Source organism: Esox lucius, chromosome 18 (assembly GCF_011004845.1).
Source record: "Esox lucius isolate fEsoLuc1 chromosome 18, fEsoLuc1.pri, whole genome shotgun sequence".
Taxonomy (NCBI): Eukaryota; Metazoa; Chordata; class Actinopteri; order Esociformes; family Esocidae; genus Esox; species Esox lucius.
In genome coordinates, this window is record NC_047586.1 from 3,470,188 (window position 1) to 3,487,909 (window position 17,722).

Here is a 17,722-nt window from a genome sequence, read left to right on the forward strand (position 1 = left end):
TATCTTTGTGATAAACATAATTTGAATATATGTGTATATTTAGGCTAGCATATGTATGCTTATGGAATTGTTGTATTGGGGATATTTACGTACTTTACGGATATTTATACCACTAGAGGGAGCTCAAGAGGAAGTACTACACAGCGGGACAGATGGCGCGAAATTCTCCCTCCAACTTGGAAAGATCTCTGGAAAACAAACGTAGGTCTTTTCTGTAGTCATTTGAGTATTATATGAATTATACTTGTGCATAATCATGATTACATTTGGATAGTTAGAAAATGTAACAAATGGTATTTTAAATGAAAGAGGAAGACTCCTGACAAAGAAAACCCTAACATATCTCATGTCTTCTTTCTCCCTGTAATAGGACATCATCTGTTGACTTAAACCAGTTACATCTTTTCCGAAAAGGCAAGGAAACTTTTTTTTTTTATTTCGCACTATAGCCTAATCCTTGACGAACAGTCCATGAAATCCATTCAGGGAACCAACCAAATTAATGAGTCAGATAACAGACATGCTGCTGATATGCGGAGCTGGGAACAGAAAGCTAACATTGGGTTACTGAGCACTCGGTTGTCCATGGATGTCTTTTTCTTTACAGGGCAAAGGGGTAACTAATCTGGATGATTATGCTGATCCACCACTTTCATTTCAGAAATGTGGACATAATAGGTCTCGGTTGGTAAAATAAGAAGTTGCTTTTACACCGTTTTCATCTTAGAAATATAAGCTAACTATGTTTCAGTTGGTGGAACAAGATGTTCCTTTTCCACTGGTTCCATTTGAAAACGGTAGCTAATATGTTTGTGTTTTGGAATAACGATTTGTTTCCACCAGTGTCCTCTGAAAACTGTAGTCTCAAGTTATTGAATAATATGATTTTTTTTTAGGCAAAATCTGTTTTAGATACCTTCCTAGTGAAAGTAGATAACGGATCCAATAACAAAAGCTCCATTAAGGTCAAATTGTTGTTTTTTCCAAATATGAACACCATAGGTTAGTACAATGTAATATTTTCTTTGAACACTGCAATTCTATTTTATAGATGGTAAATTATTGCTTTTCAAATTTTAGCTGAAATGAGGGCTATTTCATGTAGGAATCCGCATCTCGTAGCTAATCCTTTTAATCGTTCAAATCAACTTGGATGATTCCGAAGTCCTTGGCTGATCTCTATTTAGGATTAATGGATACTTTGCGCCCTCTGCTGAAATTTCGTCAGTTGCTGTTTTACCTTGAAATCATGCAAGACAATTTACTACTGCCATACATGGTCATTAAATCTATAAAAGAGCAGCACTGCTACGTCTTACATTTATTTTAACAGGCGCCCTTATCGAGAGAGATGCAGCCTACAGTAGGGAGTGCGTTTATATTCACAATGCTGTTTTAATTTGACCACATTCTTCGTATGTTATTAACATTTTTTAACTTGTCTCGTTAGCATCTAACTGTTTTAAAATCTTTGAAAACAGGCCCCATTCGGTATTTGTTGTAACCAAGAAATCCTTGATTCAGTTGGTCAAAGGCTTGATACGTTTACTAATTAAATCCCGCATGGCAATTTAGGTTAAAACTGACATAAAGATGTAAAACGTCAAGGGAGAGCAGGTTAAGGACTGACATTTGATTCTACACGTCTGAATACAGACTTCCAGATTCCGGTTGGTCACGTTTATTCTGTTTGATAAACATGAACGGACCTAGCATAATGTGTCCAATATAAACTGCTTCGACGAAACGTTTTGCCACTTCAAACGTTTTGTGAAGTAGAATTAAAACACCCTTGCTTGAACCGTGCGGGGCGTCGTTATGGCAACCTTTTCAAACCGTTCAACAAAAGAGAGGGGCAGAGATTTACCAAAGCCTTTCAGTCGACTTTGCTACCAACAAAGTTTACTGTACAGATACCTAACGTACATTTCACAGAAACACATTGTATGGCATAATAGTTTATAATGCTATAGAGTCGTTTTTACAGAAGTCCGGTAAAAAAAGTCAAAGGCCCGGGAGGTTTGCTGCCAGGTAAGAGCCAACCAACTATCGCTCACGACTTCACAGTAGCGTTGGCTGACGCGTACATTTTAAGCTATCGAGACTTTGGATTTTCGCAGGTCAAAAAGTTGTTTACTAAACATTACTTAGTTACTTGTCGAAATGTGCAATTTGTTCATTGTTTTGAAATGTTTTCATGGACATTATATTATATTTGCATTCGTGGAGTAAGCCTACACTATTGGTAACGAGTTGCTAATTAGGCTGTGAAGTTGGCTTGTTTAGGCTAAAATGGTTATATCAACTGATTGAACCGTGTACAGTAACGTTAATGTGGCCTGAACACAGCAATCAGCACAGCGAGGTAATACTTTACTATATTAAGTTTTACGTTTCGTCAGAGGGGCTGGCCTGAATGTATTCATTATAAGCCATTTGATTAAACGCATCAGTTATCTAGTGAAACAGATTTCATTGTGGACATGAATTCCAATACTCCCTGACTGTTAGTTACCAAACGTTTCGTCAGTTTGTATGGACATGCAGTTAGGTCCCTCCTCTTTTCGTTCTTTCTGACATACCTTAATATAGCGTACCTGAATTTCTCCAGTAGAATCTGATGAAACGTTACGCGGAATGAACGCACCCAAGTTTACAAACGTTATAAAGCCATTCGACATCATGTCCTGACACCTTTGAAAGATAACCAGATGATGGCAGTATATAACTGCGCATGTAAGTAATATAGAGATATCTAGAGGCCTTCAGTTGTCAATGCCTTTTTTATACAGGACTGTCACCGGTTTAGGATACCACTAGATTCTATTGACATTATGTTTAAATCCACCTGCACAAAGTGCCTATTTACGAGAGTTATCGGGACGACGTATCAATTGAAATACATTTAAATCATATTTCTATTCACATTTGCAACATGTACATATTTTGCTGAAATAGCTTGGAAATGTGTGCCAGAAATGCGCTCACAAGGCCAGCATATTATTTCTACAAAAGACAATAATTGTGTACATATTTTACAACATCGGTAACTTTAGTAGTAGTTGCAGAACAATCATGAAAATGCTGACAGATTGTGTGTGTGCATGTGTGACAGGTCCACTATGAGCCAGGCTTGGGAACAGACGGCTCCTCCCTCAGAAGGAGGAGGTGTGGAGGAGGAGCAGACCCAGGAGGAGATCTCTCCTCTTTTAGCCCTGGCTCCAGATGCCTCCCAGGAGGAGGAGAGCTTGGCCCAGGGCCCCATTATGTACTCTGCATGCCCGGCCTTTCAGTGCCTGGACGAGGTAACGCTAAATATGACCTTTTATATTACTGCAAGATAGTTGAGTGACATTTCTAACTGTGGAAATACATGGAATGAAGCTGGGAGGAGGCGGGATCATCGTATATCTAGAGGGATCATTGTAACCAATGATAGGGAAGATATGCAAGAGCACCCCCCCCTTTATTGAAGACCGTTATGTGGTGGATCTAGTTCCGGCAATTTCTTTGAACACCTGCTAAGTTAAGATAGAACAACAGGCACAACAAGTTATTTTTCTTAAAGTTACCTGAATGCCAGATGTGCCCACAAATAGCAGTAAACTAGTAACAACGTAACCATTACAAAACTAGTATTTGATTCAATAAGCCTCATGTAATTCGACAAACCCTAATTTACCTCCATACAAAAAAAATCTGCTTATCCGCTTATCGCGCTCTGGCAGATTTTGTGAGTAAATCTTCTCGCTTCGTCATGTCCTCTTTGGTCATGCATTCCCTTTGCCACACTTCTTAACCAAGCCGAGCTGTGCTTGGCTGACACGGTTTAGCGTCCGCTAATCTCTCGTGAACAGATGTACGTAAACTAAATGGTACCGCGAATCGTTCACAATTACAGTGGGATTCGTGTGATACCCAACAGCAGTAGTTTGGACTTGGGACAAAACAGGTGTTCACCCATAGACCTGCCAATCAATTCCAGATAGAGTTCCTTGTTCCGATTCAATCTCATCTCTTAATAGGTACAGACCTGGAACGTTTTCTGACCAATTACACAAGACTAAACACAGATTACACATCCTCCAGTAACTGAATCTCAGGCCAACATGACAACACAGTTCAGTGGCTGTAGGAGAATGCAAGTTGGTGGCTGTTCACGATACCCTGGTAATCATTTGTTTTGCCAACATTACTTTTGCGCAAATAATGAATGCTTCTGGGTTCAACAGTTGACGCTTGGAGATGTACGGTATTATAGCTCTGTATGAGTGGTGAAAATTAGGTTACAAAGCACTCAGTACTCAGTGCAAATCTGTAAAAACTTTATTACCCTTTTTATATAAAAAGTAAATGCCTTTTTTCTTCTAACAGAACAATTTAATATCAATAAAAAAAAAAGCTCTTATATGTACATACATAAAGATCTAAATGTACACACTATTGCATTTTTTAGGAGTTCAAGCTAAATAATGTTATTCAATTCAAATACACAACCGTTTCATCCCATTCAAAATACTCTCTATTAAGTCTATGGTCTCATACTATAGCAATGCTTCTTTATTCTAAATACAAGATACATTCTCTATATCTGTGTATAACATGATCATTCCGTTCATATATTAGTCATATAAAAGCTTATCAGGCTTCCAAAAATAAATACTGTACATATACTCCTATAATTCATGACATTTTCTTTCCATCCATGCTGAGCCTAGGACATAAAGCAATGTTATCACAGGCCGCTAGCTGGCAGTATTATACAGAAGTGGTTCTGGACATACAGTTGTAGTCTGAAAACAGCTGCAGTGCGGTCGACCTCATCAACACAGTTACTCTGCACAAAGCACATAGTGGCTGCATCTACCTTGTCACTGTTTTTAGTTCTGTAGCAGTGTTATGTTGGTTGATAGGCAGACAGGTTTGACTGTGACTATGATTTCACACGTATATCTTTAGCTGAGGTTTTCTCATCCCTTGATGAAGCGGTGAAACAAACTAATGTTGACGGCTGCGTTGCGGTTTTATCACTGGAAATTCAACTTTGCACTGCGTCTGACCAACGTGGGTTAAGTTTACATTGGGGAAGAGGAGAGGACAAAGGAGCAGAAAGTTCACAAGTTAAAACAGTTTTTTTTTTTTTTTATATCTATCCGTCTTGTCTTTTCTCAAGTCCTTTTTTTCCACCCTGGTTTCCTTCTTTTACGGGGCGTAGTTTTTTGGCCGTATCATCATTTTGACTGTCTTGAAGGCCTGCCTGTAGTTGGTGGGGTAGGCCTCAGTGGTCATGTTGTGCCATGTGCCCCAGAAGATCCCGTTCCGCACTCCTTTGTATCTCTTGTGGTAGTACTTCCCGTTGAGATTGGCCGACATGCAGGCGTCGAACCACCATCCGGAGCTGTAGTACGCCCCGCAGTTCCCGGACGGGTACAGGTCGTTGTCCCTGTCGGGCGTGGTGAAGAACTTCTGGTCGTGGTTGAAGTTTTTGCTGAAGTGCAGGGCATTGCCCGCTGTTCCGCTGTACCCACTAATGGACAAGCGGTATCTCAAGTACTCGTTGGCCACGTAAAACTGGTCGAACTTGGCATACTCTCGGACGCCCTCAAAGTCCTCCAGTTCGATGCGCAGGACCATGTCTTTGGCTTTTGTCAGTAGGTGGATTCGGTCGTTGCCCAGCCAGAACTCACCCCTCAGGTTGCCAAAGCCTCTCTAGAGAGACAGACAGGAAGAGAGACCCGGAGAAACCAACAGTGACCCGGAGACAGAGAGAGAAAATTAAAGGTCAGACAAGTCAGTGTGAATGTTTGCATCAGAAGTGGGACCCTACTCCTTATGGGCCCTGATCTACAGCAGTGAACTACATAGGGAATAGGCTGCCATTTGGAACACAACCCCTGTCTCCACCCAAGCGGGCCAGAGAGGTTTAACCCAGTGGAGTCATGGTCCGTCAAAATGTTTCAGAGGTGCGGGACTGAGATGGGATTATTAACCTTATACTCAGCCCAGGAACGGTTAAAGCTGACGGTTCCGTTGAGGCGCTGCTGAACCATGGTCCAGCCGCCTCCATAGGATTCCATGTCGCAGTACACCTCAAACGTGCCGTTCCTGGGATCCGGCGTGACCTGGTAAATGCCGCTCTTCTTCTGCTGCAGCATGTTGTAGTCGGAACAGTCCTTGGGTGCGATGATGACTGGGAAGGACAGAAGTCGGGGAATGGGGGAAATAGAATAGAAATAGAAAGTGTTAAATGAGTGGGAAAAATGGGTTCCCTCAAAGCAAGTTTCTTCACCGCCCAGCGGGCGACTGCATGGAATGTTACTGACTTTCAGCCCCAGAGCTGACCGTGCGAGTCGAAATGCGGCCGTCAAAGTGTTTTGGAAATAAAGGGACAGACTTGTCAAAACGTGGGAAAGTGTAAAATGGGATTAGCCAAGCGAACTGGAGAGCCTGCCTGCCCCCACTCTGTGTTTGGGACGCTAACCCATCCTGACACCCACCTTTGGAGCATTGAGCCCCCTGGGCTTTTGAAAGAAACTGCAGGTTCTTGCTCCGGATGGAAGCCAAAAGGGAGAGGACAGAGCATAGGAATCAGTAAATTAGCCTGTGTGTGTTTGCGCTTGTGTGCACGTGCGTGCGTGTGCGTGCATACAGATATAGAAGTACTTGTGGGAACCAAAAATCCTGCAAGGATAGTAAAACAAGGAAAATTTGACCTTGTGCCATTATCGCCACAAAGTAATACCAAAATCCCCACAGGGACAGTAAAAGTATTTTATGATTAGGGCTCAAGTTTAGAGGAAATATTGGGGTTAGGATTAGAATTATATTTAGGGGTTATGATAAGGTTTAGGGTTTCTGGTTTTAGTTTTAGGCCTTGCACAGCAGCAACTCCTGGTAGGCAGGGGAGTGGTGAAGATCGGTGGTATCCTCTGAAACACATCTCTCCCAGCCATTATGCATCTTAATACACGGTCTGTTTAACATGGAAGTATTCGCCAGAACCTAAACATTCAGAGGAGAACACATTCAGCACCAATAACCACGACTGAGTTTGCAGGTGGCCGATATACCAAACAGAGTCCACCTCCAGCACCAACCTGAATAACAATGCATGGTACTGAGCCAGTTTGTAACGCCAATTTTGAGGCCACCAGCATTTTATCTGTAAAAGTAGGATATTGAATATATAATATTGGTGTGATTTCCTAGGTCCCCACAAGGACAGCTAAACCTGAAATGTTTGTGTTTTTGCTTGTGTGGGAGTGGTTGTTCTAGTGTCTGGCTGCGCAGCTCTTTGTGCTGTTTTTTAGATTGCAGGCACCTATCTGAGACTGACACAAAATAACACACAGGCTCAGACACAGAGACACACAGAAAGAGACACAGAGTCAGACAGACAGTCGGTGAGAAGGATAGACAGACTTGTAGAATAATAGAGTTGATTGACGGCAAGGGAAAAGCTGCAGTATTATCAACAAAAGACCATGTGTGTCTGTGTCCTGATTTTACTTCACTAAATGAAGAGCCTGTATTCCCAACAGATAAGTAGTTCCTCTGGTTTCCTTGACATTTCAGCGTGTTTATAAAGTAATTGAGAGAAGGTGGGGTACTCCTACTCGTTCAGGCACACTGAGTGGACTCATTGGATGTCTTCAAATACCTTGAAATCCAATCAGAGGCTGTATACACACTGTTTATTTGATCTGTGAGCCGGGGCTAAGTGATCGGTTGTGGAGCGGTGCACATTTCTGGATGTTGTGGACGTTGTGCTAAGTTGAGTTGAGGGAAGTTTCCCTTATCAGATTGACATGACTCAACATTGTCCTTTGATGCTGAAAGCCTACTGGTCGTAGAAACGGTCCGGTCATTAGATATAATCTTACTGAAATATTCAATATATTCAGAGTAGTTTGTAGAGCCAAACAGGAAACGTGACTGGATAATCCATCCCCACCTTAGAAGTCATCCATAGGGGTCGGCAGACAAACGTGACCAATGCATTTACAGCAGACATTTTGACACAACGGTGTTCTCTTCTCACTGGACTATCAGAAGGTATAAATTGCTATTGCTAGTCGTAATCAGGGAGTTAGTTGTTCACACTGACATGGTCACACATGAACACTGTCCTGCATGCACTGGCTAGAGAAATCACACTGCTGTCACTAATCATCCATTTCAAAAGCCTCTCACATCTGTTTTTCAGATAAATCCTGTGGAAGAGCTTGTGAAATCATTGTCTTGTGCTGGAAGAATTGTTCCATATCAATTTTGACGGATTCCTGCTGAAATACAGTATGTCCTGTGGCCTCTGGAATTACCTCTAGATGGAAATTAAACTTTACTAGGCTTAGTTTGCATTCCATTTCTATGGTCATGAATTGTATATTAGGATCTCCAAAATTAAGAAGTCTAACTAGTGGCTTACAGTATGGAAATGTGATGACCATCTCATTTCCATACTGATCATCCTTCTGAATTCTCTTAACATCTGAGAAGACACACCTCCCAAACAAATAATGAGTTTAGATTACAACGTGAGCGTGGCTTCAAATTCCAGCCTGTTACAGAGAGGGAGGGAGGGAGAGAGAGAGAGCAGTGCATCCAACTTCCCCAAACTCCCTGCCTCACGCCTGAACCTCGTTTAGATTCTAATTGTTTTTGGAGGACCCTGGCCATTCGGACCGCGTTTCATCACGTGTCTGCTGTTTGTCTTTAACTCGTAACAAATGAGTTTCAAGTTTCTTTAAACTATCCCATTATGAGAAATACGAAGGTGCTGTTGTTTTCTCATTCTGCTGTAAGAAAAACCCTCAAAACATTTTAAAATCCTGCATTTTAAGTATCAGAATGGTCTTAATTTAAACATGTCCTTCTTTTCCTTTTGAGACTGAGACCGCAATGTACTCCTGCTCAGCAGGGCTTACGAACACACACAACAGCACGCAACGGCGCTAAAGCCTGGCTTTATAATCGGTCTGGTTGGCCGAAGCTTAAAGGGAAACAATAGTTTAGTAATCTATGTCTTGGTGCAGAATAACAAGTTAGTAATAACAAGAGCTAGAGAGGCTTGTGTAAGAGAATAGATGGCCCATTTTACATGTACAGTTCTGGTCATTAAGCAGCTTCATCCCGAGCTTTCTGCAGAAAGTGAGTTCAGGCATTTTCATACTTTCTCCTACTGGCCCTTGTGGGAATGCTATCAGTGACTAGGCTGTTGTAATATCGCTTTACTCACCTCAGGGAATGGAGACCTTGCCTTCTACAGACACGCAGTGTTTATTTGGTATACAACTAACTTAAAAACTCTGGTTTAACATGAAGTTGCCTCAGGCTCGCCCCATTCTTCACCTCTGAGTGGCACCGTTCACAGCTGCTGCCTTAAAGCGCCGTGGGGGGGTTTGGGGGGGTGCTTGGGTGCCGACCCCAGGTCTAGAGTAACGCTAACAGATTGTACGGATCATTATTGTCCCAGGGAATCTGACGTCTGTAAGTGATTTAAAAGCTGTTGGACTTACACTGAGGAGACGTGTTCTGGGCAAGGCACTGGTGGGAACAGTTGCTCCTAAGCTTGTTGACCACCCCGGTGATGTTCTCCACCTTGCTGTCCACGATGGCCTCCACGTTCTTCATGTTGACCAGGCTCAGGTTCTCCAGGCGTCCGTGCAGGCTTGTGATCTGTCTCCGCGCGTTACGCAGGCTGGTGGACATCCGCTCCATCTTCACCTGCATATCCAGTGCGGAGTTGGGGTCACCGCCGCCGGCCCCGGTGTCTCGGGGGGTTCCGCCGCCTCCTTGTTCCTCCTTGCTGGTTGTGGACTGCGGCCCCTCCGGTACCAGCACGGTCGTCACCGTGCTGCCTGCCGCCTCCCCACTCTCCGTCTGGGGGCTCTGGTCAGCCTGATGACGACATTCCAGACAGTACCTCTTCAGCCGGTTGACCGTCTCCTTCAGGCTCTGCAGCTCCTTCATGGTCTTCTCCAGCATCCTGAACTGCTTGGGCAGCTGTATGGTGAGCGGCGGCAGGGTGACCTGGTAGGGGCAGTCGTCCTCGTCGTCGCACTGGCCGGAGGGCTTCATCCTCACGGGGCAGCCACCTGAGGCAGGCTTGTCCTGGACCTTGTCCCATCTCTGGGTTCTGTCCGCGGGTTCCGCCGCCGAGCTCCACGGGAACGCCAGCAGGAAAGTGGTGGCGGTGAAACCGCACAGCGGGGCCAGTCTCATGGTGCCTGTGGGTCAGTGTGTGTGTGAATTAGTGAGAGTGTATATGTTTGAGTGAGTGTCTTCCTCAGCTATGCAGATTGAGAGTGTGAGCTGAAAGCAGCCTGCAGGAGAGTGTTGAGCGCAGGAGACTGCCTCTGCTTCAGATAGCTGTGTCATTAATATCAGGGCAGAGAGAGAGAGAGAGGCAGAAAGAGAGAGGCAGAGAGAGAGAGGCAGAGAGAGGGGGTGAAGAGGGAGGATGGGAGGGGCTGCTGGACTGTATTGCGTAATTCCACTCACTCAGCGCAGAGAACATTTTCTGAGTTTGGGAGGAAGTTATTTAGAAGTCAGCCGATTTCACCGAAACAGAAAACTGTGTCATTGCAAATTATTACATTCTTTTATTTTAATGAATTGCACACAAGGTCCAAAGGAATTTTTATTTTAGCTTTTAATCCAACCCCTCCAGCTTGAAGAAGGACAAGGAGCTGCCATATTGAGAAACTGGGGAGCAGTAAGGTTTCAGTGTCTTGCTCAAGACCAGAATGACAAGTTGTCAGAGTGTTAGATCAGCGATTTATCAGTAGAGTGGGACACTAGACCATCTGAAGGGAGAGTTTATGGCTGCTGTCCTGTCCTGCAGTGCACCTGTTTTATATCCCCGCTGCCACCTGACACGTGCGCTTGGGCAGAAGACCCGTCTGTGTGTGGGTTCCACCGTCGGCTCTGGGCTCGTTGGTGTAACCACCGCCACACCACATGTAATAATTATCTCTCGCAATATGACCTACCTCAAATTCCGATCTACTGTGGGCACCGGGCAGAGGCTGCGTTAGAACGTATGGCGCCCTGACACAAGGGTATTCACCGATGTTTCAGAGGTTACCGTGGTGTTGCTCATTTGTATACAGAGCGTCTTCTACAGAGCGTCTTCTACAGAGCATCTTCTTGCTACCGCCAGTTGTTTGATTTTCGTTCTGGCCTTAGTTTGCCTTGGGCTTTGATGGGGCTCCTCCAAACTGACAATAGCTTTTCACAAGCTGAAGTTCACACACACTCCTGTGTTAGGATCCATCTTGTAGATTGTTCCATTCGGGAATAGTCATAGTAAAAGTGAGAACATCATTTACTATCTAGACTCACTTTTACATTGTTTACTTGCTCTGGTTTTGGTCCAAAGGTGAGATTGCCATGGAAGATAAACAGATTGGCTGACATCCTGGAGTGAGCCGAAACTACAGCTGCCATCGGGCACTGTGTGGTAATGGTAGATCAAGGTCAGACAATTTGATTATCTCGGAATATCCCTCTGAAAGGAAATGGAAATAAACCAGTTCAGCTCTTCATCATTGTTACTGTAACTGTTTTCGTTATTGTTCCTGGGCAACGCATCTGACAAGTTGTAATAGTTTGGGGTAAAATAAAAGGTTTGAGAGTTAGGCGCTCCACCACTATAAACAAGAATTATCTTGCTGCTTGTGACTCATTGTTATGAATGTCAGACTCTGCATAACCGATATTGGTTTCCTGAGGATCTTTTCAACTCCACAGTTTTATGAGGTGCTCCCTGCCACTGAACACCAAACTGTATTCAGTTTGTAACAAGGAAGTAGAAAACCATGGCCCTTATAATGTTCCCATTCCACAGGCAGCCAAGCAGAAACGGCAGTTACATTATCAGGCCTGGGCTTCCAACAGCCAGGGAGCTGCATGGCCAAATGGTCAGCATACGGTTGTACTCAGCATACACCAGTATACGGTCGCACTCAGCATACACCGATGTACGGTCGTATTCAGCATACACCAGTATACGGTCGTACTCGGCATACACCAGTATACGGTTGTACTCAGCATACACCGAGGTACGGTCGTACTCAGTATACACCAGTGTACGACTGTACTCAGCATACACCGGTATACGGTCGTACTCAGCATACACAGGTATACAGTTGTACTCAGCATACACCGATAAACGGTCGTACTCAGCATACACAGGTATACAGTCATACTCAGCATACACTGGTATACGGTCATACTCGGTATACACCGGTATACGGTCATACTCGGTATACACCGGTATACGGTCATACTCGGTATACACCGGTATACAGTCATACTCGGTATACACCGGTATACAGTCATACTCGGTATACACCGGTATACGGTCGTACTCAGTATACACCAGTATACGGTTGTACTCAGCATACACCGGTATACGGTTGTACTCAGCATACACAGGTATACAGTTGTACTCAGCATACACCGATAAACGGTCGTACTCAGCATACACAGGTATACGGTCATACTCAGCATACACTGGTATATGGTCGTACTCAGCATACACAGGTATACGTTCATACTCGGTATACACCGGTATACGATCATACTCGGTATACACCGGTATATGGTCCTACTCAGTCAGTATACACCGATGTACGGTCGTACTCAGCATACACCAGTATACGGTTGTACTCAGCATACACCAGTATACAGTCATACTCAGCATACACCAGTATACAGTCGTACTCAGCATACACAGGTATACGGTCATACTCAGCATACACCGGTATACGGTCATACTCAGCATACACCAGTATACGGTTGTACTCAGCATACAGCGGTATACGGTCGTACTCAGTCAGTATACAATGGTGTACGGTTGTACTCAGCATACACCAGTATACGGTTGTACTCAGCATACACCAGTATACAGTTGCACTTAGTATATACCAGTATACGGTTTTACTCAGCATACACCAGTATACAGTTGTACTTAGTATACACCAGTATACAGTCGTACTCAGCATACACCAGTATACGGTCGTACTCAGCATACACCAGTATACGGTTGTACTCAGCATACACCGGTATACGGTCGTACTCAGTCAGTATACAACGGTGTACGGTCGAACTCAGCATACACCAGTATACGGTCGTACTCAGCATACACCAGTATACGGTCGTACTCAGCATACACCAGTATACGGTCGTACTCAGCATACACCAGTATACGGTTGTACTCAGCATACACCAGTATACAGTTGTACTTAGTATATACCAGTATACGGTTGTACTCAGCATACACCAGTATACAGTTGTACTTAGTATACACCAGTATACAGTCGTACTCAGCATACACCAGTATACGGTCGTACTCAGCATACACCAGTATACGGTCGTACTCAGCATACACCAGTATACGGTTGTACTCAGCATACACCAGTATACAGTTGTACTTAGTATATACCAGTATACGGTTGTACTCAGCATACACCAGTATACAGTTGTACTTAGTATACACCAGTATACAGTCGTACTCAGCATACACCAGTATACGGTCGTACTCAGCATACACCAGTATACGGTTGTACTCAGCATACACCGGTATACGGTCGTACTCAGCATACACCAGTATACGGTTGTACTCAGCATACACCGGTATACGGTCGTACTCAGTCAGTATACAACGGTGTACGGTCGTACTCAGCATACACCAGTATACGGTCGTACTCAGCATACACCAGTATACAGTTGTACTTAGTATACACCAGTATGTATATGTCTTAAACAGCACCCTACTCCCAACATAGTGAACTTCTTTTGACCAGCGTCTTTTGACCAGCGTCTTTTGGTATGACCGGCACCATTTGAGACCTTAACACCTACAGACCTCATGGACATCCCCCACAGATATCACAGGTACTGCAGCACACAGGCCTAGAAAAATGTATTGACCGTAAAACTGCCCAGTTCTGTATGGCAGCTCAACGTATCATTAGTTCACAACTATGTCAAGATATGCTGTCTTCTTTATCTGCGTGTATCAGTGTGTGTATCAGTGTGTGTATCAGTGTGTGTATCAGTGTGTGTATTAGGGGTGTCGCGATATACCGGTATTAATGATAACTGATATTTAAAAATGTTTATATTTTGATATTATGTTAATAATACCCATATGATAATATCGTATTCACTCGGCTAAACTTAAGTTGTATTTTTCGAAAAAACCCTTATTAGTTTTTCGATGCTTTATTCATGTCACTTATAGACAAACAATGCATGTGCTTAAACAAGGAGACTGGACATATGCACTGGTGTTGAAAAAACTCGTTAGCCCCACTAGAACCCCTGGGAGAGATCCGCAAAGACACATAGTTTTAGTAGCCTATTCACATGGAAAAAAGGTGAATAACGACGAGTCTGGACCTATACACTATTAACTCCTGAATTAACTCCTTTTTGTAGCCTATTCACTAGGCAATTTTTTTGGTATTTTTCCAAAAACTCCTCTCGATGTTAGGATATGTGGATCTTTTGTTTATCAGTTCTCAGTTACCTGGTTGCCTTTTCACTATCCATTAAGTGTAATTGTTATTTTTGTACACTTTTTAATATTTTTTATTTGTACAGTTATGGTTACAGACTCTCTCCACCTCCACACACTCATATTTTGAGTGTAATTCATTTGCCAAAAAAGAGAGAACCCCCACATCGAACAAAGTCTAAGATGAGTTTGACTGATTACATTTTTTTTCTTCACATTTTCTGTATGTAGATACCATGATAATATTGTTACCGTGAATTCTTTTGGCCACGATAATCGTGTAGTGAAAATCTGATATTGTGACATCCCTAGTGTGTATATGTGTGTGTGTGTTTGCGCGCCACTGTGTGTTTGTGTGTTTAAGTGTGTTTGAGTGTGTGCACGCATGCAAATTGGTGTGTGTCTGTAAGTCTGTATCCATAGTTGCAAATTAAGAGTGTGTTTGTGTGAGTGTGTCTCTCGCTCTCTTCAAAGACCATCCACTATAGCCTCTCCATCCTTTCCCCATGTCAGCCTCATGTTGTCCTGTATGAACGGCTGGTATCCTCTAAAAGGCCTGATAACGCTTTCTAAGCTTCTGCTGCCTTATGGGAGGAAATACAGAAATAGAAAACGGGTAACAAAACTCACAAGACTGCTGTGTGAAAGAAATGTCCAGATGTCTTTCATACTTCTGATTCAAAATTCCTCTGAAGTACAGCCTTTTATCTTGATGCAGCGCCTTTTTATTTCTTCATTTGAATTCTAGGACACTGTAAGCAGCACCATTGATAACACATGATGATTCTACAGCATGGCATTTCATGGTAACAATCTATTTGAAGGGGTGTGCATAAGAGTGACATGACACTGTCATGATGCTGTCATAATCATGACATGACACAGGAAGTAATCATTTCGAACATTTATGAATGTTGTCATTAGGTGTCATTTGGTTGATTATGTCATTTTTTATGCAAGGTCGACATTTTTGGGATGTCTTTGTTATGACAACTTGACATTAACTGAGATAAAATATTCTGTCAGTGTCTTTGTTATGACAACTTGACATTAACTGAGACAACATAACCTGTCAGTGTCTTTTTTGAGACAACATGACAGTAACCAAGACAAGATAACCTGTCATAAACATGGGCCTAATTATCAAACTTGAAGAAACTATTTAGCCAGTATTCTGTCTACCATAAAAGGAACTTTGCTGATCCAAATTGTAAATATGGAGTCATAAAGGTAATCGCATCTTGAGTCACTAAAGATTCACCTCAAAATGATAGTGGCACCACTGGTTAGCCATACACCACTATAATGGTGTCTTGGGCAGACTTTTCCATGATGTGAAAAAACAAGTCAAGTTAATATCAAAGTTTTTTGCAGGAAAATAGTTTGTACTGTAATTTTGTTAATGTTGATGCAGGACATCCATTCATGTAACCAGTGGTTTGCATTAACAATAAGCTAAGTAATATACATTATTCAAGAGATAATATACATAATTCAATTTATTAATATGATTACAGTGGGGTAACCATTATTAAAAGGTTGACCGACTACTTGCGTCTTCAAATAGGTGTGACACATACAAAATGTATGGTCGCATTTGGGGTTGATAAAGAATTTTGAAGGACACTTTTATATTGAAGGACACTTACTACGGATGGCCTATAGGGGGCAGTTTTGATGATGTTGTGTTGCGTTGGGACTGTTAACGATCAAAACACCTGCGCGTTCTTGTAACGCTTCAAGGAAAAGCCATGTAGTTCTCATCATTTATCCTGTTTTCCTGGTCAGTAAAGTACAAAGGTACACTGGACCTTTCGATACTGTTTGATAACTTGCCTGTTAAAGTGTATGCAGAGGGTTGGAAAAGCGTAATTGTATAACTTTTGTTAATGTTATAACTACAACAGAGACCCATGTCTATGTAAAATGCCATGACGGTGGTGAATTCCTTTGGAAAAAATGTATTTGTTACTGTACTGTACTGAATAGTTTTTTTTCGAAAACAACACTCCTGACAATATCTCTAGGATTAATATAATAGAATTTTGTAACTGTATTGTTTAGGAATTTTGCAGTTGTTGCACTGTAAGGGTTAGCAATTAGCTAGTTCCTTGTTGTTAGCTGGCTTCGGTTGGTTGTTAGCTGTCTCCAGTTAGCTGCATGCTATCTCCAGTCAAGTGTTTGTCAGTTCCGGGTAGCACTTTGCTCAGCCATATTCTATTTGTGTTAACATGAAGGTAATTTGTTAAACTATCTAGCCTACTTTATAAATAATGTTTTCAATGTGATTATATTATGAATAGTTTATATTACGTAGGCTATTGTTCTTGCAAAGAACTAGGTACTGTACATGAATGATGTCCTGTATCAATCTTAACAAATTAAAGTACTATCTGTGTTCTTGCAAAAAACGACATGAGTTTATGTCCTGTGTCAACATGAACAAATGACACTACACTCTGTTTGTTAATGCATTTGTAAACCATTAATAAAGTAAGGGTTATCATTGTTAACCGTTTGTTCATCATTGTTCATCAATGTTCGTTCAAGGTAACTACTGCATTTGTTAATGGTTGTTCATGTACCTTTATTGGAAAATGTTACCAAAGTAGGATTGTTGAAAGTAGTTATTTTTTTAGGAAACATTTGTAGTGCAAAAACAATAAAGGAAATGTATTGCTTTTGTTAAGGTATTTGACAGACTTAATTACATCTTTTTGAGAGTATTTGACAAGCTTACTTGAGGTCAAGAAATATATTCATGACACTGTTATGAAAGTCTTTGACAGTGTTATAACACATCATGACATCTTTATGACAAGTCCAAATTGTACCACTGTACTTGAGGTCAAGAAAAATATTAATGACACTGTTATGAATGCATTTGACAGTGTTATAACATGTCATGACATCTTTATGACATGTCCAAATTGTGCCACTTTACTTGAGGTCAAGAAAAATATTAATGACACAATTATAATGGTCTCATGACAGCCAATGTCATGTCACATCCATGCCACAAACTGTTTGCCCTCCTTCGATCAGGCTGGTGGTACAGGTCTCTTCATTCCCGCACCAGCAGGCTCAGGAACACGTTCTCTCCATCTGCTGTAACCCTGCATAATTCCGTGACCCATACCTAACCATACCCACCCTTTGTACTACTGGACTCTGACACTGCCTTGCAAAGTCTGA

The 17,722-nt window shown here is 42.3% G+C and overlaps 2 protein-coding genes across 4 annotated transcripts in view; one reads left to right on the plus strand and one right to left on the minus strand.

The window, feature by feature from the left end:
- Positions 1 to 1,530: 1,530 nt before the first annotated feature.
- Positions 1,531 to 17,722, plus strand: part of ccdc146 (coiled-coil domain containing 146) — a 43,934-nt gene continuing 27,742 nt past the window's right edge. The window contains exons 1-3 of one of the 3 annotated variants that reach the window (XM_034287948.1): positions 1,531 to 1,670; positions 1,988 to 2,031; positions 3,116 to 3,305. In XM_034287948.1, the coding sequence (XP_034143839.1) occupies positions 3,123 to 3,305 (183 nt within the window). In that variant the 5' untranslated portion in view covers positions 1,531 to 1,670; positions 1,988 to 2,031; positions 3,116 to 3,122. Of the gene's footprint in view, positions 1,671 to 1,837; positions 2,032 to 2,611; positions 2,737 to 3,115; positions 3,306 to 17,722 lie in introns of those variants that run through there. The other 2 variants (XM_034287947.1, XM_034287946.1) reach the window with 2 other exon arrangements.
- fgl2a (fibrinogen-like 2a) lies at positions 5,120 to 10,376 on the minus strand. Its single transcript, XM_010895155.5, has 3 exons — positions 9,519 to 10,376; positions 5,991 to 6,190; positions 5,120 to 5,709 (listed from the first exon to the last, which is right to left on the minus strand). Exons 1-3 carry the CDS (start codon positions 10,222 to 10,224, stop codon positions 5,203 to 5,205), a joined length of 1,413 nt encoding a protein of 470 aa, XP_010893457.2. The 5' UTR covers positions 10,225 to 10,376; the 3' UTR covers positions 5,120 to 5,202.

Excerpts from the sequence above, each read along its gene's own strand:
- fgl2a (XM_010895155.5), bottom strand. The coding sequence starts at position 10,224 with ATGAGACTGGCCCCGCTGTGCGGTTTCACCGCCACCACTTTCCTGCTG. Across the intron at positions 6,191-9,518 it reads CCAGAACACGTCTCCTCAGT|TCATCATCGCACCCAAGGAC; the intron begins GTAAGTCCAACA and ends TGTCCTTCCCAG. Across the intron at positions 5,710-5,990 it reads GTTCCTGGGCTGAGTATAAG|AGAGGCTTTGGCAACCTGAG; the intron begins GTTAATAATCCC and ends CTGTCTCTCTAG.